General features: G+C 41.8%; 1 protein-coding gene across 2 annotated transcripts in view; it reads left to right on the plus strand.

The window, feature by feature from the left end:
* The first annotated feature begins 515 nt into the window (after positions 1 to 515).
* Positions 516 to 21856, plus strand: part of LOC130866804 (multidrug resistance protein 2) — a 53133-nt gene continuing 31792 nt past the window's right edge. Inside the window, exons 1-13 of one of the 2 annotated variants that reach the window (XM_057758413.1) lie at positions 516 to 577; positions 5600 to 5648; positions 7041 to 7203; positions 9972 to 10029; positions 12170 to 12361; positions 13101 to 13272; positions 14201 to 14325; positions 18066 to 18237; positions 19742 to 19855; positions 20002 to 20112; positions 20317 to 20442; positions 20532 to 20735; positions 21012 to 21182. In XM_057758413.1, coding sequence (XP_057614396.1) covers positions 516 to 577; positions 5600 to 5648; positions 7041 to 7203; positions 9972 to 10029; positions 12170 to 12361; positions 13101 to 13272; positions 14201 to 14325; positions 18066 to 18237; positions 19742 to 19855; positions 20002 to 20112; positions 20317 to 20442; positions 20532 to 20735; positions 21012 to 21182 — 1719 coding nt within the window. The remainder of the gene's footprint in view (positions 578 to 5599; positions 5649 to 7040; positions 7204 to 9971; positions 10030 to 12169; positions 12362 to 13100; positions 13273 to 14200; positions 14326 to 18065; positions 18238 to 19741; positions 19856 to 20001; positions 20113 to 20316; positions 20443 to 20531; positions 20736 to 21011; positions 21183 to 21856) is intronic. The other variant, XM_057758414.1, reaches the window with a different exon arrangement.

Genomic DNA, 21856 nt, shown 5'->3' on the forward strand with positions numbered 1-21856 from the left:
CCCAAGTTCCCCAAAACTCACAGTCGCTTCTTCCAAATTCCACATCTTGGCGGACTTTGCGAAGGTGGTGGAAACACGAGTAGTAAGCAGTTCCCAGGAAGAGTTTGCTGCTCCGGATGCCTGAGCCTGGTGGTGGTAGGGTGTAGGGGGTTTGGGCCACGGAAGGCAGTGGGGACCCAGCCGTGACATCCCCATGTCCGGGAGTCCCCAGCAGATGTTTTGGGCCCCATTCCCCGGTGGTGGATACTGCAGCCTAGCTCTGGTTGGGGAGCGCGCTGGGGCCAAGAGGACCTGGCAGGGGATGCGGCAGGATCCAGAACCAGCACCCGGTCTAGGTGGGTGACCCGGGAGCTCCCTGGATCCCGAGGCTGAGTTACTCCAGACCCAGACCAGGAACATCAGGGCGGGGCTCCTCCTCACTGCTGGACTCCACGGGGCAGTGAGGTCAGCCTAGGCTCTGGGCCCCCCGCGGGCATGTATTTAGCTGATGATCTGTGTTTTCTCCCCAGGTTGTGATGGCGCTTGAAGAGGACCTGAACGGAAAAGCAGACAAGAACTCAAAGATGGGCAAAAAGAGGTAGCCAGGTTATTTCACTTTCATACTTAATATGTTGTTGGACTAGATGTCCAAACATCAGGGAAGAGTTGCTCCAGACACCACACACATAACCACAAATTGATGCAAAAGCAAGAGGATTTTTATTCTGTCATGACAGGGTCCTTCGGGTTCGGGATATGAAGGACATCCGATAGCTGTTACAGTCCATCTTTTAAAGCGAAACGCCACACACACAAGGAGGGAACCTGTAGGTTGTTTTCCAACTTATTGAATTGGCTTATTCAAAGGGTTACTAGCAATGATTGGTCTATTCCAGGGCAGGAGAATAGCTGCGTGGTCAGGTGATAAGGGAGAGCATCTCTGTGGTCTTCCTGACCTTGTTCTAGTGACTAAATCAATATATCAGGAACCGAGTCAACATCTGTGGGTTATCTTTGCCTCAATTCCCAGAATGGAGTTACGTTTGAAGATTATTTACAAGGACACAGGAGGATAAGCAGTCCAGCATGTGGGTGTGTGTGTGGGGGGGGTGACTGTCCCTTTTCCAAGATAGAGTGAGTGTAAGGTTTTAGAAAAATGTCTTAGGGTTGAGGGGGCTTACAAATGCATTTAGAGTCTTTCGGTGTCTTGTACATTTGAGCAATTAGTTTGTAGCCTCCGGGACTGCCCTAAATGATTAGTGGTTGGTATTTCAGCCTTCAGAAACAAACCAGTCACTGGAAGGAACTCCTCAGCTTGGATCAGCCCTTCAGGTGTTTCTGACAGAAAGAGTGTCCTGTTCAGCCTCCAGACCGGCCACCGCTCACACCCTTTTAGTTTTGTGTATATATATCTCCTCAGCTTTATGAGCACTGCTGATCGCTCATGCACCTGAGCCATGTGCTGCTTGGGCTCTCTGCTGTGGTCTGATAAACAACTACACAAACACAGAATGTGTCATGACAGGTGAAACAGCAAAACTGCATTTAGATCTCTTTAGATTGGTTGTCTGTACTTCTTCAATTAGAACACCTGAAAATGTCATTGCTTAGAGAAAATAGTTATTCTCAGTATATTTTTATTACAGCAGACTGCCTGTGACAGGAAATTAAAAACATATCTCATTAGGCTAATGTTTACAGGAAATTGTAAGCTAAGATAATAGGAATTGGTGGATATATTAATATTATTAGGAATCTACAAAGGGAACGTACAGATTGAAAATAAATTTTATGTTTAAAAATGTAAAATTAGAATGAGAAATTCCAATCTGAAGTCATGAATATCTTTAGTTGTTCACTTTCTGTCCACTGAAAGGACATTGGAAAGAAGCTCTCTTGCTGTTTTCTGCTAAAGAAACGGATGCTACATAGAACAGCTCATTTCGGCCTGTTCTAGGACAGAGAGAATACACTCTGAGCCTGGAGTAACTGATGCTAACAAGCCAGGAATCAGGACTTATGGAGTAGTCAAAAGACAAGACACAGCAGGACCAGCCAGGCCTGTCAGCAGGTAAAGAGCTTCCTGCAAGGCTGACAAGCCTGAATTTAAACTCTTTCCAGTCCTCAGAGTGGAAGCAGAAACCAGCTGCCAAGTTGCAAGCTGACCCTGACCTCCATAGACACTTGCAGTGGCGCATGAGCCTTCCTCCATTGTGCATGCGTCCATACACATAAAATAAAGAAGACATGAAAAACAACAAAACCAAAAACCAGCCATGGTAACAAGCTGGAAGAATTTCTACTGGCTAATGTTAGGGAAGTTTGAAGTTCAAAGAAAATGATTGCTCTAAGTGACTTAGAGATGCTAGGTCCAATACAGCCAATGCCTCACTGATATTCTGAGAGGCAGGAGCAGGGTGAGCGGTAAAGCATTCTAGGAAAGTTCTTTGCAGGAAAATGCAGCTGTCTGGAACACACTGCTCATCAGGTGAGGATTGTTTAGCATTCAGTGGGGAAACCGCTCTTCCAAGGGAGGGTTCCTTCAGCAGCTTCTCCAGGTGATCAGATGCAGCCCCACGGATGGTGGCGCAGGCTCTGAACCTCTGCAGTGTGTGGTGGGTCTAGAGGAGACTGCTTGCAGACGTGTTCCATCTGATCCAGCCAGGTTTCTAGAGCAGTGCTGTCTAGAAAAAGACACAGTGAGATGCATTTGTAGTTTTAAATTCCCCCCTTCCCCGTCAATATTAAAAAGTAAAGAAATCAACTTAGGAGAACTTTTGGGTATCCCAGACAGTAATTTTTATATCTGTAATACAAGTTATGAATAAGAAGACATTCTCTTTCACAATAAGTCCATAGTTTTATATTGAACATTCATGTTCCTTTTGTGCTCTGCTTGAAACCCAGATGTCTAATGTGCAGTACATTCTAGAAGGTAATTGCTTAGCATAGTAGCTTAAAGAACTATGTTCACACATTCACATGTGTACCCGTGTGTACTCTGGTCTTGTTTTGTCCTTGAGATAGGATCTTGCTGTATTGTAAGGTGGAGGCTGTCCACAGACTCACCATGTTGCCCACGCTGGCCTGGATTTATAGATCACCCCACACCCTTCCTTCTAATAAGTGGAATTGCAGGTGTACACCACCATTCACATATGATTCACTGTGTCACCCAGGCTGGCCTGGACTTGGAGATCATCCCGCATCCTTTCCCTAAGAGCTGGAATTGCAGGTGTACACCACCATTCACGTATATTGCATACAAAGTATTGCATGATGTTCAAAGAGAAAGGTAAAGAAAATAGATGATTTGATTGTATGCATATCTTCGTTTTATCATTGGTTCTGTTGTGACTTCAGAGTAGAGAAATTCCTTGTACTTTTTGCTTAGTGGCTCTTAAACTGCTCCTCAGCACTGACTTGTGGTTCTCAGAATCTACTCCAGGATGTTGCCTGGGTGAGCCTCTAAGTGACTTTTAAGCTTTAGCCCTGGGAGAGAGAATCCACGTTGTCACCAGTCCTCACTCCTAGTAGATTACTCAGAGCACCTGTGAGCTCAGAACTCAGTACTCAACAAGAAAAACTGTCATTCACGTTGTTAGAGAAATTTCACAGATATACATTAAAGATAATAACCTTTCCCTTCACTACTAGGGATTGAATCCAGGTTCTGTACATGCTAGACAAGTGTCTACTTTTGAACGATATTTCTAGCCCAGTGACAGGCAAGTGAGGTACCACTGGCTCCATCCTGGCTGAAGTCTCAGAGGTCTGCATCTCCTGCCTCACAACTTGGTGGTTTAGCAGCAGACTGTATTCTAAATCTTAGTTTTGTTCTATCAGCAGGACCCAGGACAAGTTAAATAACTCTTCTTTATGCTTTTTTATCTACCAAAGGTGAACAGTATGCCTTCTTCCGAGTTTTTAATGAATCATTCTAGCTCATACCTAGAATGTCAGATGTTCTCTTAAGTAGCATCACTGTCAGAGAACAAAAAAGCAAGGAAGCGCAGAGCTGAGATGGTCGTGGCTGTCTCTTTTCTTGCATCCTAGCTCGGGGATCCGGAAGCTGTGCTGTAGCTACACCAGTACAGGACCCATCCTGAGCTCGTGGGTTTGTGTCCATCTTGTACCACTAAGAACTGGACTTCTTTAAAATTATCCTCTTACTTCATTTAGTGCATGAAAAAAAAAAACCCATAAACTTCTAAACCTCAAAGTCGGTGTTAAAATAATGTTCTTTCTAAAATAGTCTCTCCTAAGAGTGATTTGGCATGGCTTGCCATCCCTGCTGGCAGTGACAAGTGATGACAAATGTGGGTTGTGAGGTAGAGTTATTTGATTTGTAACTTTCAGTAGCAGTTGACTTTTTTACATATAGGGGCAGCTTTTTGACAATTTATAGTTATTTCGTTTTGTTTTGTTTGTAAACCATGGCTTTTTAATGTTTTATTTGGTTCACTGAGGACTTCAGACGCCTTGCAGAATTAGGTTTGCTCATAGAGTAATTGATTACTTTTCAAATTAGGATAATTATGTCCAATATCTGATCACTACTTTCTATAGCAAAGAGAATGATTAGAAATACTATCCAGACTGCCAATAAAAATGAGTGAATGAATGTATGTCTAGGTGGTAATTGAACTATACCTAGACTTGCCAAGAAGGTAATTGGGCAGATTAATTCTGGAACATGATTTTTTTTTCTTTTTTACAAGTAGGAAAGTACTATGTAGCCCAGGTTTTCCTCCTATGTGCAATCTTTCTGCTTTAGCCATTTTAGTCCTGGAATTACAAATATGCTTTGCCGTGCCCAGCCATAATATTATAATTAGACTAAACTTAATCAAAAAGAGAAAAAAACCTCTCTGTTTTTAATGTGTAGTATGTTACTTGCAAATAAATGTGTGAATGGATGTATTCATTATAAAAATTAGGAAATATCTAGATACAAGAAACTATTCTTGTACAAATCCCAACACCTGGGATAGGAGCTGTAATTCTCTGAGAAAAGTGCTTGCTGCATAAGCTTGAGGACCTGTGTTTTTGTCTCCAGAACCCATATAAAGCCAGACGTGGTGAGATGTGTGTGTGATACCAGCACTCTAATGGAGAACCATTAGACTTGGAAACAAGAGAACCACTGGAATCTTGTGGGCCAGCTGGTCTGGCTAATCCAGTGGTGAATAACAAAAGAGCTCTTGTCTCTAGCACGTGGATGGCGAGGAATGACACGCAGGGTTTCCCACCTCCTACATGCACCTTGCATGTTTATGCCCCCCATAGTCATGAGAACACACATACACAAAGTGTAAAGAGTTAAACATAGAAAGACAATAACCAGTGATAATCATATATTTAAATGTCTAAAATATGTGAACATTTGCATTTACACTTTATTAATGATATCAGACTGTTTAAATGAATACTGTGTAGACACATTTGTCCTAGTAAATGAGTACTGTGTAGACATGTTTCTCCTAGTGACTGATCCTAGTGAATTAGTATGCTGTAGACATGTTTGTCCTAGTTCTCTTTAGTTTTATTGCAGGCTGGTACTTTAAAGTTTTCATAGCATTTCTGAACCTCTATATCATTCGTTTGTTATGTTCTTTAGTCAAAAGGAGAAGAAAGAAAAGAAACCAACCGTTGGCATATTTGGGATGGTGAGTTTGGGATTCATTCATTGTTTAAAATACGTCACAAAAGAGATATTCCACGTGGTATTAGGCTTTCTTAGGAGGTGGAGCTGGAGGTGACGTTATTTTCAGAAGAATGGCAAGCATAGTAGCTTCCCCTTCCTGGCTTAGATTTCAATGCTTTCCATATTAGTTATGTTGCCAGTTATTTTTTACCTGTATTTTTCTTGATGGTCCTTGCCGGTGAGGTGAAGAAATGCTTCTGCGTCCCCTGCTGTCTTGTTTGGTACAGGTTGTGGCAGGGTATTGCTATGTGTGTATGGATGGCCTCAGACTCCTGACCCTTCTACCTCCTTCCTCCTGGGAATTACTATTATATCACTATGCTTGGTAACATGCCATCCTTCAAGGCTCTGAAGTCCTGGGTACTGGGATTACCATTATATCACCATGCTTGATAACATGACATCTTTCAAGCTTCTGAAGTCCTGACAGGTTTGCCTCAAAGTCTATCTACCCATGTTTGAAGAGTTTATCTAAATTTTGTATTATTTCTACCCTCATCCCACTCACCCCCATCCAAAAAGGACCATCAACTCTTTCTTATCCCCTCCCTACTACTTTTCGTGTCTCTCTATATGTATCCTGGGTCCTCCAAAGTCTCTGTGGCTAATTCTGGTAGCTCGCTGCTAACTCTGCACCCTGATTCAAGGCCAAGCTTTATTGGCAGTCTCATGGTGTCAGTGTGAACACGTATCCTGAAATACATGCTAAGAAAGGTTGTGGTGGATTATTGATTCCTAGGATTTAACAGTCAGGGGTCTTCTCTCTCCTGTTAAATCTGGAAACTTGCTTACAGCCATGTGGAAAAAGGTATTTCTTCTCACTGACTGTGATTCCAGTCAAAGTATTCATGTACACCACCACGGGATGAGAAGTGATTTCTACCTTTTCAAAACATTATTTTCCTTCTGTCATCTTCTTTGAAACTTTAAACATTTTCATCAGATACTACCGAGGAGAAGACACCTGCCTGAATTCGGGAGGAAGAGTTAGTACAAGGGGGCTGAAGAAATAGGTCAGCTGTTCAGTGCACTGCTGCTTTTACAGAGGAGTAGAGTTCAGTTGCCACACCCACATCAGGGAAATCACCCTATAGCTCCAGCTCTATGGGATCTGATGTTCTCGTCTGGCCTTTGACAGCACTCACATTCATGCACATAGATAAAAATAAATAAATTAAAAAAGAATTGGTACAGTGCATGGTGAGATGATTGCCGAAGTTCAGCACCAGTAGAGGACAGCTTGGTGTGCGACAGTAGCAGTGACAGTTTGAAGTGGGCTTGAATTTGGGGTCTGTTTAGAAGCACCATCCATGGTGTCACGCGCTCACTGTGCGCCTGCTCTTCTTCCTCCTAGTTTCGCTACGCGGATTGGCTCGACAAGCTCTACATGGCCCTGGGAACGCTGGCTGCTGTCATCCATGGCACTGCACTTCCCCTCTTGATGCTGGTGTTTGGTCACATGACAGATAGTTTTACAAAAGCAGAAACCAGTATTCCATCAAACATTACTAATCAAAGTAAGGATTATTCGTGGTACCGAAGTTATTGGGATTTTGCAAATAACATTCACTTAACGTACCATTTGCAGTGCTGTGTTTTGTGCTATGAAAGGTGGCGGGTCAGAGCTTCAGCTCTTGCTTGTAATGAGTTTGAGAAGATCGTGTTAATGGACACTAGAACACCCAGGACAAGTGTTGGCAGAGATATGTAGAAAAGGAAGGAGCTTTGTGAAGTCAGAACTGCCTTTGACAACTTGAGGAGGAAGTACAGGAATCTAATCCACTGTGGATGGTGAGCAGCACTAGTTACGAGTCCGGGGCTTGAGTGTAATCGAGGACTGAGGATGATGCTGATGCTTTAGCCTGAGAAACTGAAGGACATGGTTACTCTCTGATGAGATGAGAAAGAGGAAGGGAGAGACATCTGCGCAGTTTCGTGTGTGGTCATGTGTTGGCCTGTCAGAAAGCAGACCCAGGACTGAAGAAATGAAACAAGGTCTGAGACAGTTGTTTATAAGAAAGAGATGATTTCAGATGATGCAATTTCATGGTTCACTGCAGGAGACTGAAACCTCCGAAAGTCTAACTTTGCATAAATAGGGGACTGGCAGAACTTAATTTTCTCAGCAAGATTGGAAGCAGGAAAGTGATGGATAAGGAAAGATGTAAAAAATGCACCCTGGGGGAGTGAAGAAATGAGTAAGCTGTGGAAATCCTTTCCCTCATCTAACACGGACATCCTTGACTTGGTGGACACAGGCTAGCTCCGAGCTTCAGTGTGCAGGTCACTGTTGGTCATGCAGAGATTGAGTTAAAGTAAACTACTGGAAACTTACAGCTCTGTTGTACTCAGTTAACATGTTGGCGAGTTATAGTTATATATTTAGAAGTGTGTGTGTGTGTGTGTGTGTGTGTGTGTGAGAGAGAGAGAGAGAGAGAGAGAAAGAGAGAGAGAGAGAGAGAACAATTAATGAAAAAGGAGGGCATGGATTTGAAAGAGAGCAAGGAGTATATGGGAGGATTTGGAGGGAGAAAAGGGAAGGGGGAAGTGACATAATTATACTGCAATCTCAAAAAGAAAGAAAAAATAAATGTTGGCAGTGGAATTATCAAGAGTAGCCTTGATAATTCAATGATATTCTTAGCTTACAAGGACCCTTCATTTCTTTAGATTGGTTTTAAGTATGTGTGTGTGGGATGACATTCAGGTGGACATATGGACTGGTGGTTGCAGGAGGCTGTGAGCTGCACAGTATAAGTTCTGGGAATTGACATTGGGTCCTCCATAAGAATGGTTGATGCTCCTAACTGCAGAGCCATCTCATCTCTGGACTTTAAAAATGTGATGTTAGAGACCAAACCCCTGACTTTTATATCATTTGAACTCATTTTTGAGGTGCTGAGAATTGAACCTGTGGCCTCACGGACACTAGGCATGTTATCTCCCACTGGGCTATCTTCCTAGCCTGATATTTGAATTAAGTCTATGATAAACACTGTGAATGTCCATATTGCTCACATTGCAAGTCGTCCTTTTACTTCCTTTCCCTCTGCTTGAGTTCCTCACATATTATAATCTAACATTTTGCAATGACTGTAAGATTCAAAATGTGCCTTTTGTTGACCAGGCAGTCTTGATTATGATAATTTTTATAATACAGTATTTACCATATAGCCATATATGTGTACACATATGCTTAAGCAGTATTATTTGTCTGTTTATGTGGTACTGGATCAAACCCAGGGAATAGTGTTTGCTTGGTAAGTAGACTCACTGAGTGATGTTTCCAATAACAGTATGATATTGAAACAACCAAAATGTATGCAGACTTAAAATTGATACAAGCATACACTGACAAGAAAAGTTGGTGCTGAATATAGACCAAGATTCACACTTGCTGCTTTTTAAAAAGTATTTTTAAAGTTTTTATATACGTGCACATATATTAAAGAAAATTGACAACTTACACAAAAATGTTGACTAGTAGTTATGTATGTCTATGTGAATGTTTAAAGTTTGGGGTTTCTAATGTATTTGGTTCAGACAATTAGCTCTTCCTAATATTGGATAATGCTTTGTTGTAATGGTAAACCACTTGTTTGTTCCTGGCTGCTCAGCCCCGAAATAACCACACAGAATCTGTATTAATTACAGCATTGCTTGGCCTATTAGCTTATGTATATTTCTAGCTCACTCTTATCTCCTAAAGTATCCCATTTCTATTGTTTTATATTGTACTATGAGACTCCTGGCCTTCAGGTTCTGCCATGTCTGTCTCTGGTGGCGGCTCCCTGGCTTCTCCTGACTCTGCCTTCTTTCTCCCAGCATTCAGTTTAGTTTTCCCTGCCTACCTCTCTTCTGCCCTGCCAGGCCAAGACAGATTCTTTATTAACCAATGATATTCACAGCATACAGAGGGGAATCCCACATAACTCTGTTCTTTATGATAACTGTGAAATAACCATGAAACAGAGAAATACAGTATTAGTGTTTGCATATGTGCCCATGTCCAGTCGCATTGGTATTTCTTTGTCACTGTGGGTTTCTTCTTGAAAATGAGAACCATTGAATGTGAGCTTTGTGTAGTAGCTCATGGCCAACATGGAACTGTTTGAATGGATGTCATTAAAGCTTAGATTGAAACTAAAATTGAATTTTACTGAATCACTTAGTCCTATTTTTGTATAGATTTTCAAGTAAAACAAATTTGGGCTTTTTTATATGTTTATTATTATTGAAGTGCAAAAAGGCATAAATGGCCCAGCTCTGTTTTCTGTTTGTCTAGGTGAAGTCAACAGTACAGAGAATGTCAGCCGCAACCATCTGGAGGAAGATATGGCCACGTAATTCAACACTTTCTTTATTTTTTCATTAATCTTTTTGCATTAATCTAGTTATAATGATCTATAAATTTTCTCATTCATATAATTTGAAGTTGAATTAAAAATCATTGAATATAGGTTTGTAATTATTAATGTACCTCTTACACAGTATCCCTAGTAAAAATTATAATAATATTGGCTAGCAGGGAAATTTTAAACTTGGCATCTAATCGTAAATAATGAACTAAAGCATCCTAAAATAACTGGGCGGTGGTGAAACACTTTAATCCCAGCAATTGGGAGGCAGAGACAGGTGGATTTCTGTGAGTTCAAGGCCTGCCTAGTCTACAAGACAGTTCCAGGACAGCCAGAGCTGTTACACAGAAAAACCCTGTCTTGAAACACAAAGAAACAACCCCCCAAACAAAACAAAACAAAACAAAACAAATTTGTAGAATTAACAAATGTTTAATTTTTACCTTGGTTTAACTAAGGAATATATTTTGCTTATGATTTACAGGCTTTGAAGTTTTTCTGAAGAATATCTTTGTACAAATGTGCAAAGATCCATGACAATATTCAGATAATTTGATTCTACATTATTCTATGAATGCTTTGACATGTTCCTTGATTATATTTGAATGAGAAGACATAAATACTCTGACTACTATTGTATAGAGGCATTATTCTTTTTATATTGTAATAACTTTAAGTCCCTCTTTTTCTTTCTTCTTTTTTTGGGACAGGGTCTGACCTCTTAATGCAGCCCAGGCTGCTCTCAAGCTTATGGCCTTCCAAGGCCTGGGATGACAGGTTCAAGCAACAATGCCCAGTTAACAGCAACATCTTGATTGTCTAAAATGTATTACCAAGGCTAGGAATGATGACACATCTTAGCACTGTGAAGGTATTGGCAGGAGGGTTGTGAGATTGAGGCCAGCCTAGGCTATGTGGCAAGACGCTGTCCTTTACCAAAAGACCTAAAGTCTGAAAGAGTGAACAAATGAATGAAACTAAAGAGCTTTCGGGTTGTTCCCTAACCATAAGATATACTTTTTAAAATGGGGTTACCTTTGCTGTATCATTAGCACATGAAAAATGATTAATTCTAGACTCATCTGTTAGGGAGAAGCTTTCTAGTTGCCCCATATCTTTTTGGAAGTTATGAACTATAACAGGGTGTGATGTGTTTGCAGGATTCCTGACAGGTTGAGGACAGAGCTGTTGAATACCACATGAGGGACTCCCTTCCTTCTAAATAATGTTGATGCTTCCCATGACACCCTGCAATTTTCAGGAGAAAACAAGTAGAACTTCTCCTTTTCAAGATGGGGACTCCTGTGCCTTGTATTTCATGTCGGAAGGTTTGCCTTTTATCTGAATATGAACTGATCACAGAAGCCAAGGTTTGCCCTTGTGAATGTGAAGACTCAGAACATGGGAATGTCAGTTCACCTTTTCCTTAGTTTAATTTGAAGGCTTTCATTTTTCATAATTTCTGTTTAAATTAGAAGGACTGCTCTTTGATTCCTTAAACATTTTAGGGTAGTTCGAAATGACCAATTGGGCAGGTACCAATAGTATTAATTTTCAGGTGTCACTTATCAGCTGAGCTCTGTCAGTTTAGAGGGGCAAGGAGTCACTTCCATCCCTAGTTTCCACTTTCAGACAGGTCCTGTCACATGTCCCTTGACAAGCAGAGACAGCCTGGGCATAGGGCTTATTAACTGATGTTGATGTAATAGAATTAGGACTGCAAGGGCATATCTCAGCAGACTTCCAGTATACCAAGCACTGTTCCATAGTAACTGATGTTCTCTGGGTGCTTGCTATATTTAAGGTACTGGCCCAAGCACCTTTCAGACATATGATATATCTGTTTTTACCTCCATTTTACCAGCTAGAAAATTGGAGCCTAAGATGGTAAGCATCCTGCCTGAGCTTACATGGCAGTTCAGTGAAGAGCCAGGCTTTGCCCCAGACCCATTCTTCGATATCGCTGCAGACATAGTCACACGCTGACATGGCAGCTCTGCTCCTTACCACCCCTTCCTGTCTGTTAAGGATGGTGGGATCCCCAGAGAGCTGAAGAAGTAAGGCTCAGCTGTGTTCAGAGGGAAGGACCGGTCAGAACCGGCACTACGGTGTTCTTGTTTTTCAGGTACGCCTACTATTACACGGGGATCGGTGCTGGCGTGCTCATAGTTGCCTACATTCAGGTTTCATTTTGGTGCTTGGCGGCTGGAAGACAAATACACAAAATTAGACAGAAGTTTTTCCATGCGATTATGAATCAGGAGATAGGCTGGTTTGACGTGCATGACGTTGGGGAGCTCAACACCCGGCTCGCAGAGTGAGTATCTAGTTTTCTGCTGAAGTCAGATACACTTTTGTTCTCCATGCTGTGAAGTAGATACCACCACCCTGTTAGAAGTGTCAGTGTGTCAGTGAGCAGAGTAAAGCCTTGTGAGCAGTACCTGTGTCTTCCACAGCTTCTTGTTCCCAGTGCACTGGCAGAGATGGAGGGCGGAGCTGCTGCTTGCCTGGCACTCAGTGAGGGACCAGACTGGCAGAGTCAAATGCAGAGTGAGCAGAGCAGTGATTGCAGGGAGCAGCAGTGTGGCCTGTCCAGCCCCATTGAGTACCATCCTGCTTGGGCTCCATGGTGAGCAGAGCAGTGATTGCAGGGAGCAGCAGTGTGGCCTGTCCAGCCCCATTGAGTACCATCCTGCCAGGGCTCCATGGTGTCCTTGGAAGACATTGGAAAGAAGGAGGGAGCTCCTGTCAGTCGCCTCTGACAGAAGACACAGTGAACTCAGCGATTCGTGTTCATAGAGAACAGTGCCATATACACACATCCCTGAGCAGTTTGAAATCTCACAGTGAATTGTCCTAGACATCACATGTGTATTCATGCTGAGACCACATGGACCATAGGGCACTATTAAACCAGCAACAGCTAACCCATCACGTGAAATACATACACTCTAGACATATTAATTTATATCAGATTCAGTGGTAACAATATAAAACTGGATAAATTCTGTGCAAATCTGACATTATTTGTAACACGATCTCTTTTTTTTCTTCAGTGATGTCTTCAAAATTAATGAAGGAATTGGTGATAAAATTGGAATGTTTTTTTATTCCATAACATCATTTTTAGCTGGTTTCATAGTAGGATTTATCCGTGGTTGGAAGTTAACCCTTGTAATTTTGGCTGTCACCCCTCTTATTGGGCTGTCATCTGCTATGTGGGCCAAGGTAGGTGAATCCAGAGAGTTTAGAACCCTCCCCAGAACCTCATGGGGCGGTCTTTAACCACGACAGTCCTGATGGTGGACTTGCTATTTGCTTTAATCTTCTGTTTAACAATCGACAGGAGAAGCTGATTCAGATCTACTGAGCTATTACTTGGGGAAAGTATAAGAAAGAAGGAAGGGGGGACTTAGTGTGTTCTCTGCCTTCATAGAAAAGACGTGCTTACCTGGAAATATCAGTGCTCAGTAGAGGATAGTCCCATGTTCACTGTGAAGTGTCAGCCATAGAAGTGGCTCTTCCATGTCTACACCGCCCTCCAGTGGTTTCCAGGGCCTTCTATTACTCTGTGGGGAACAGCCTCAGGCCATCAGGCTTCAGCTCTTTTACTCAGTGAGCCCTCTAGTGAGCCTTTGCTAGTCTCACGTGGGCATGAGACTGTTTTCTTAACCCTGAAAAGTAGGAAGAGCTAGAGAGTCCCAGGCAGATCAGGCACCTGACCCAAAGGTCCCTTTGCGTCCAGGATCTTTTCCTTGCTTAGACGTTGGGTCAGTTAGAGGGTACTGGTAGGGAATCCAGTGCACTTTTTCTCTCCCCAAAGATACCTGATATTCAAAGATCTTGCTCTTTAGGCCGGGCGGTGGTGGCGCACGCCTTTAATCCCAGCACTCGGGAGGCAGAGGCAGGGGTATCTCTGAGAGTTGGAGGCCAGCCTGGTCTACAAGAGCTAGTTCCGGGACAGGCACCAAAGCAACAGAGAAACCCTGTCTCGGAAAAATAAAACCAAAAAAAAAAAAAAAAAAAAAAAAAGATCTTGCTCTTTGTATGATTTCTGTACAAGCAACATTTTTATATCTATCTATTTATTTTTTTTACTCTGCAAAAGATAGAGATGCTCCGCATTTTTAAATGATACCAGATCACACTTTGACAGGTAATGACGTCATTCACTAATAAGGAACTCCTGGCTTATGCGAAAGCTGGAGCTGTTGCTGAAGAAGTCTTAGCGGCCATCAGAACTGTGATTGCATTTGGAGGACAAAAGAAAGAACTTGAAAGGTTTGGGCTTCTTTCTCTAGAAATGTAAAATTCTCTGTCATTGCTAATATTCTGCAAAATTGCAATTCTAATTATGCTTTCCTAATACATGCCTTCAGAAGAAGGGGTTTTTATGTTCTGTTTACTTTTTGAAATGTTTGAAGGCCTATGTTTTCATTCTTACAGAAGAAAGAGATGGCACAGAAACTACAAATAAGGAATATCTGGTACACAGACAACCTATTAGTCTGAGAAATAAAAGACTCTAAGAGAATTATTGGAATTTCTTTTTTAGAGAGACATAATATGCTTTGATAGGGCTGAGGAGAGGACCTGAGTTCTTAGGGGCTCAACCACCTGTAACTCCAGCCCCAGGAGACCTTTTTTGAGCCTCCAGGAATATCTTTGCTTAAACCCACCCTGTGGTGGTTTGAAAGAAATGGCCCCCTAAGGGAGTGGCACTATTATATTAGGATGTGTGGCCTTGTTAGAGGAAGTGTGTCATTGTGGAGGTGGGCTTTGAAGTCTTATATATGCTCAAGCCACTGCCAGTGTTTCAGTTCACTTCCTGTTGCCTGTGGATCAAAGATGGAGAATTCTCAGCAACTTCTCTAACACCATATCTGCCTGCATGTCACCCTGTTTCCTGCCATGGTGATAATGGATAACTAAACCTCTGAAACTAGAAGCTCCCCCATTGAATGTTCTCCTTTATTCACAGCCATAGACACCCCAACTAAAACACCCCCCCAACATAGTCTTTAAAAATATGCTTTGATAAGCTGGGCGGTGGTGGCGCACGCCTTTAATCCCAGCACTTGGGAGGCAGAGGCAGGAGGATCTCTGTGAGTTTGAGACCAGCCTGGTCTACAAGAGCTAGTTCCAGGACAGGCTCCAAAACCACGGAGAAACCCTGTCTCAAAAAAAACAAACAAAAAAAAGCTTTGATAAAAGAAATGTACTGAGGAATATGAGGAGGGCACTCTAGATATGGTCAAAGAATGTCTCTTAGATGAGATTTCAATTAGCCGGAGACCTGAGAGATGAGAATAAGTCTCCCATAGTGAGGGTGGGGATGGGGTCTGGGATAGCAAGACATCTAAATCTCCCAGCTTGACAAAAGCTTCAGTATGTTGTGGAATATATCATCACGAAACGTCTACTTCTGAAGCAATCAGTCTATCCCACTTTCCCTTCAAAACATCAGCTATGGGAGGAAACCAGCTCCTTTGGGATGGAAATATAACCGTAATTGTGACTGCATTTAATCTTTTTTTTTTTGGTTTTTTGAGACAGGGTTTCTCTGTGGTTTTGGAGCCTGTCCTGGAACTAGCTCTTGTAGACCAGGCTGGTCTCGAACTCACAGAGATCCGCCTGCCTCTGCCTCCCGAGTGCTGGGATTAAAGGCGTGCGCCACCACTGCCCGGCTTGTGACTGCATTTAATTCAGAGACATTTTACTTTTGTGTAGCCCTGTTTGTTGGGAGTTGCTCTACTTCCTGAGTGGCCAGATTTCTGTTCTGAGAGTCCTTACTTAGCCAGATATACTCAAGACATGCCCTACTTTTTTCTCTAGCAGTTTCAAACTTGCCAATCTTATGTTTAAGACTGTTTTGTCATGGAAAATTTTGTTTCTCTTTCAGTTATGGCAAGTATATTTTCTGGGTATAATAGTCTTAGTTATTAGCAGTGTTCTTTGAGAATTTTAACTACAAACCCTTCTGGTTTTTATATTTTCCGTGGAAAAAAAATCAGTTGTTATTCTGGTTGGTCCCTTGTTGTATATGATTTGGGCCTTTTCTTCTGCAGCTTTTTCTCCCCTTATCTGCCCTTTCTTTCTGTGTTTTTAGTGTTTTAACTATAACACAACATGGGGAGTTTCTTTCCTGTCCTGTCTCTTAGGCGTTTTGTATGTGTTTTGTACCTAGATACACACCTGTTCTCCTAGATATGGCAACATTTCTCTATGCTTTTTGTTGAAAGTCTTTTCTGAGCCATTTTTGTTTTTCTATGCCCATCATTCATAAATTTGATCTTTACATGGTATCTCAAAGTTCTTGCATGTTCTGTTTATGTGTTTTGTAAAAAATAAAAAAGTGTTTGAAAAAATTATCAGTGTCTTTGACTGGATGGCACAATCCCTTTACCTTGATTCCTGCTAGATCGTGTTCCATGTTCATTACTCAGTCTCTTGGGAAAAGTTTCTGCACTTGTCTTTTGATTTGACTTACTGAGTTTTGTGTCTTGAGCATCATTTTGACGTGGGTATTTCCTCAGTATTTCTGTCATTATTAAATTCTATTTTCATATCTTTAGTTGACTTCCACAGGTGTGTTCATGTTCTCCTTAAATTCTATGAATGTGACTATAGTCATATTTTTTAATTGTTTGTTTGGAATTTGAGCTAAGTCCCTGCCAGTACTATCCCTTCCCACGAGATTGGTACGTTTTGGAGGATACCTGCTGTCTTGGTTTTTAATCTAATTTTTGGTTTTCTGTTGAAACTTGTCCATCTGGAGTTAGTTTCCTAGCAGAAATTGGTTTTTATGCATCACCTCTCTTTGGTGAGGGATGATAACCTGACATTTTTTACTGGGGTGTTGTGGCTCCTGTCACTGCTAAGACACTTTCTGTCAGTTTGCTCAGGTAGGAAAGAGAAGAAGCAGGCGTGGTAGTTTAGTAGACTTGTGTGTCCCTGGCAGGCTGGCAGAGTGCAGCTCAATAGCTCTGCTCTTCCATGAAATGTAAGCCTGATCCAGGCTGCAGTCTTTTGCTAGGAGCCTGCGGTTTCTACTGCACCCCTAGACCAGTCTGTGCCTCCACTGTCACATGGTGCCTGCAGCTTCCCCGTCCTGTACCCTCCATATATTCACAAGCCAAAATCATTTCTGTAGAACAGTGATTTTAATAACTGCTTCTATAGAAATAAGATAAAGCGTATGGCTCGATTGTTTCTAACAGGGAGCACTTTGCTGTGTGGCCCCGTCTGGCCTGGAGCCATCAGTTCTCTTGCCTGTGCTGCCTTGGGTCTGGGATTATTGATGTGTGCACAGCTCTTCAGCTGATTTAGTACAGCTTTTTTAAATATCAAAAACATGGTTTAACATGTCACAGTTTTCAAAGTGCTCTCCTCTATAGAATCTCCCAGGTTGTTTTTCTAGTATCCCCAAGGGAGCAAACTGTTTTTAGAACTTTCTTAAGGTCCAGAGCTTTAAGTAGCTTTTTTATGTTAAGGTTTTCTAGCATTATATCTCCAATTCATTAACTATCTGCTCCTCCTCCTTCCTGTTCTTCCTTCTGTGTTCTTCACCCTTTCCTTCTCTCGTTTTCTGAATTCTTCTTTCTTCCCCGTTTTCATCTTCCTTCCCATGCTTTTTCTTTTTCCCATCCCTCTTCCCCAAAGAGGATAGGCTTCAGCCTCCTTAGAGCCACCATGAGCAGTGGTTTTTCTTTGGGTTTTGTGTGTGTGTGTGTGTGTGTGTGTGTGTGTGTGCATGCGTGTACGCATACAATAATATGTGCTTTTGATAAATTTTTATTATTTCATGATTACTAAAGCCAGAAAAGATTTAAGCCTCAGTTACTCTTCAGTGAAGGAATCAAATAATAATACATCTCAGGGGCAATGTATGGAGATAAGAAGGAAACATATGTACTACAGGGCTGGTACATTCCAACTGCTCAAGTAACTCCCTTGTTACATTGATACAGTTCCTCGATCTTTATGAGTACATGCAATGATTTCTGTTTTTTTTTTTCCAGGTACAATAAAAATTTAGAAGAAGCTAAAAATGTTGGAATAAAAAAAGCTATCACAGGTGGCATTTCCATAGGTATTGCCTACCTATTGGTCTATGCATCATACGCACTAGCATTCTGGTACGGGACCTCTTTGGTCCTCTCAAATGAGTACTCTGTTGGACAAGTGATTACCGTAAGTCATATGTACTTTGTAAAAGGATTCACTAAAAGTACCATTTCAGTTGAGCAGTTTTAATTTAACCTTAGAAGAATGTGTTTTTAAATCTATTAAATATTATAAAGAAACATTCATTCAGTTACTAGGTTCAAGAGTGGAGAGGAAATTAGATGTATCCAAAAATCAATATTGTTGTCTTTCTTACAGATATCTTTAAAAAATAAAAACTTACTAAGTTGGGCACTCAGAGGCAAAGGCAGGTGGATCTCTGTGAGTTCAAGGCCAGCCTGGTCTACAAGAGCTAGTTTCAAGGCAGGCTCCAAAGCTACAGAGAAACCCTGTCTCGAAAAAACAGGGGGAAAAAAAGCAAACTTATTCTTTTTGTTTCAATGTTGCATTAAAGAATAAAAAAAAGTCTTCCTCTTGGAGTATTATAAACCAATGTCTTAGTTACTGAACTATTGCAGTGAAGAGACACCATGACCAAGGCAACTCTTATAAAAGAAAGCATTTAATTGGGGGCTTGTTTAAGGTTTCAGAGAGTTAGTCCATTATCATCACGGTGAGGTGCATGGTGGCACAGGCAGACATGGTGCTGGAGAAGTTGTTGAGGGCTACATCCTGATCCAAAAGCAAAGAGATAGGAGGGGGCAAGGAGTCCAGCACAAGCTTTTGAAACTTCAGAGCCCACCCCCAGTGATCCCAGTGGTATACTTCCTATACTTCCTCCAACAAGACCAAACCTACTCCAACAAGATCACATTCTCTTCTTATCATCTTGTCAAAGAGTTCCACTCCCTGATGACTAAGCACTCAAATAGGAGTCTCCCGGGGTCATTGTTACTCAAACTACCCAAACTAAGAATGAGTCCTCTTTGAATTCTTCACTTTTCTCCCTGTGTCTTCTCTCTTGTTAATTGTAGTCTGATGTCTGTCTGTCTGCACTTACAAAGGGCTTTGCTCTACATCCATTGAACAGCATAGAAAAACATGGTACTGGAAAGGAATGAAAAATTCTTTTTTACTGAAAAATTTAATAGAGGTTTACAAGTGACTGTGCTACTTTCCTGACCCTAAATAGCACCCAGAACTGCAGGCAGACATTATCAACCTGTACCCACTACTGCCTCCAATATTATGCTGGATACGTTTTCTTTAAAGTTGCTTTCAGGTTACTGTCTGGTTTTAGCAAATTATTACCATAACACACACAGAGACTCTTCTGGGTCAGAAATAGGAAAAGTAGATAGTTTAAAACTACACAGTTAGCTTCGGTTGTAGAAGCTAAGTGTATCTGAAGTCCAGGGCATGGTTAGGTTGGTTACATTGCTTTCTTAAAGGCATGTAAAACTAAACTGGATGAATGCACAATGGGAAAACACAGTGACTGTACTGTTTTAAATGGTCTTAAGGTATATTATTAACTTGGTTGCAAGGTCTGGCAATTTTTAGTATCTGAAGACATGAAGAAAATTGTGCTGAGCACTAAGTAATTGCATGCGTTGGTCCCCTTCTTCAGGTCTTCTACTCTATATTATTTGGGACTTTCAGTATTGGACATATTGCCCCTAACGTAGAAGCCTTTGCAAATGCAAGAGGGGCCGCCTATGAAATCTTCAAGATAATTGATAACGTAAGTCTGACTGGCCCATTTATTCATCTACATGAAAGATTGATTACTGTTCGGGTCAGTTTCTCTTTTACTTCCTCTCTCTACAAAGTGTCACTACAGAGTAGTTATTGTAACCTGGTGATCTCCTAACATACACTTCTGTTTAGGAGCCAAGCATTGACAGCTTCTCAACAAAGGGATATAAACCAGACAGTATAATGGGAAATTTAGAATTTAAAAATGTTCACTTCAGCTACCCATCTCGAAGTGGAGTTAAGGTATGGCGATAAATGATAAATCTATGATTCAATAATCTATTGGATAGAGACACTCTTTTATATATTGTAAAACAAAGGAAAATAATCACATGTATGTTACGTATTTAAACTCAGTACTGAATTCAGCTTTCTGCTCATAGAACTTATGTGTGTCTATCTATCCTGGGAATTGCCCTAACATTAGCTTCTCTCCTGTCTTGGCAGATCTTGAAGGGCCTCAACCTGAAGGTGCAGAGCGGACAGACCGTGGCCCTGGTCGGCAACAGTGGCTGTGGGAAGAGCACCGCTGTCCAGCTGCTGCAGAGGCTCTACGACCCCACAGAGGGCGTGGTGAGTGGTCGTGCAGCCAGCAGCGCTACCCTTGCCCATCCTTCTGACTCCGTGGTTCTAAAGTGTGACAACCACACATTCCGTTTCAGGTCAGTATCGACGGCCAGGACATCAGGACCATCAATGTGAGGTACCTGCGGGAAATCATTGGCGTGGTGAGTCAGGAACCTGTGTTGTTTGCCACCACGATCGCTGAAAACATTCGCTATGGCCGAGAGAACGTCACCATGGATGAGATCGAGAAAGCAGTCAAGGAAGCCAACGCCTATGACTTCATCATGAAACTGCCTCACGTGAGTTGTGCCTGCCCTCTGTCACCCCGGGGCTCATGTGAACTCAGGAAATTCCTGTTAGTTGGATGAACTTCCGTAGAGGGGAAGTCCAGTTTACTGTGGATTTTCCATCGCTCATCCTATGGACTAGTGGTGGATACAATGTTGCCAAGAACTGGACTGTGTTGCTGGCGAGACTCCATTGATGATTATGCCCTAATTTGAAATGTGAACTGAGGTAGTTTATTGCTTAACTACATTTCCTGTTACTTTGTTTCTTTATCATTTTAATTGTAGAAATTTGACACCCTGGTTGGTGAGAGAGGGGCGCAGCTGAGTGGGGGACAGAAACAGAGAATCGCCATTGCTCGTGCCCTGGTCCGCAACCCCAAGATCCTCCTGCTGGATGAGGCGACTTCAGCCTTGGACACAGAAAGTGAAGCTGTGGTTCAGGCTGCTCTGGATAAGGTCTGTGAGCTATATTTAAAGATTGAATTATAGGAATATTAGTATTCCATTGTTTGTAATTTTTCTTGTCTGTGTGACTGTGTATGTGTGTGTATGCATATGCATGTATAGGTGCACTTGAACATGTGTGCGTATGCATGGATTATCTTCCTTAATTGATCTCCACCTTCTTTTTTGAGACAGTGTCTGTCACTGAACCTAGAGCTCACTGATTTGACAGCACAGACTGATCTGTGAGTTTTAGTATCTTTCAGTCTCTACCTCCCCAGAGCACTCTTCTTTAAAAAGAGATTCTATTTATTTTCTAATAATTTTTATTTATTCTTTAAGAATTTTATACAATATATTTTGATCATATTCTTTGTTGGTATTATTGTTTTATGAGACAGAGTTTCCCTGCATAGCCCGGGCTGTTCTGGAACTAGCTCTGTAGTCCAGACTGACCTTGAACTCAGAGACCCACCTACCTCTGCCTCCCAAGTGCTGGGATTAAAGGCCTGTGCCACCACCACCTGGCTTTGATCATATTCTTTACACAGCTGCAACCCCAATCTCTCCCTTATCCTTCCTCACCTTCCTACCACCTTACTTTATCTTCTCTTGATGGGGGAGAGTCTTCTGCTTTGTGTTAATTTTATTGGTTAAATAAAGAAACTGCCTTGGCCCTTTGATAG

The sequence above is a fragment of the Chionomys nivalis genome, chromosome 26, assembly GCF_950005125.1.
Source record: "Chionomys nivalis chromosome 26, mChiNiv1.1, whole genome shotgun sequence".
NCBI classification, from domain to species: domain Eukaryota; kingdom Metazoa; phylum Chordata; class Mammalia; order Rodentia; family Cricetidae; genus Chionomys; species Chionomys nivalis.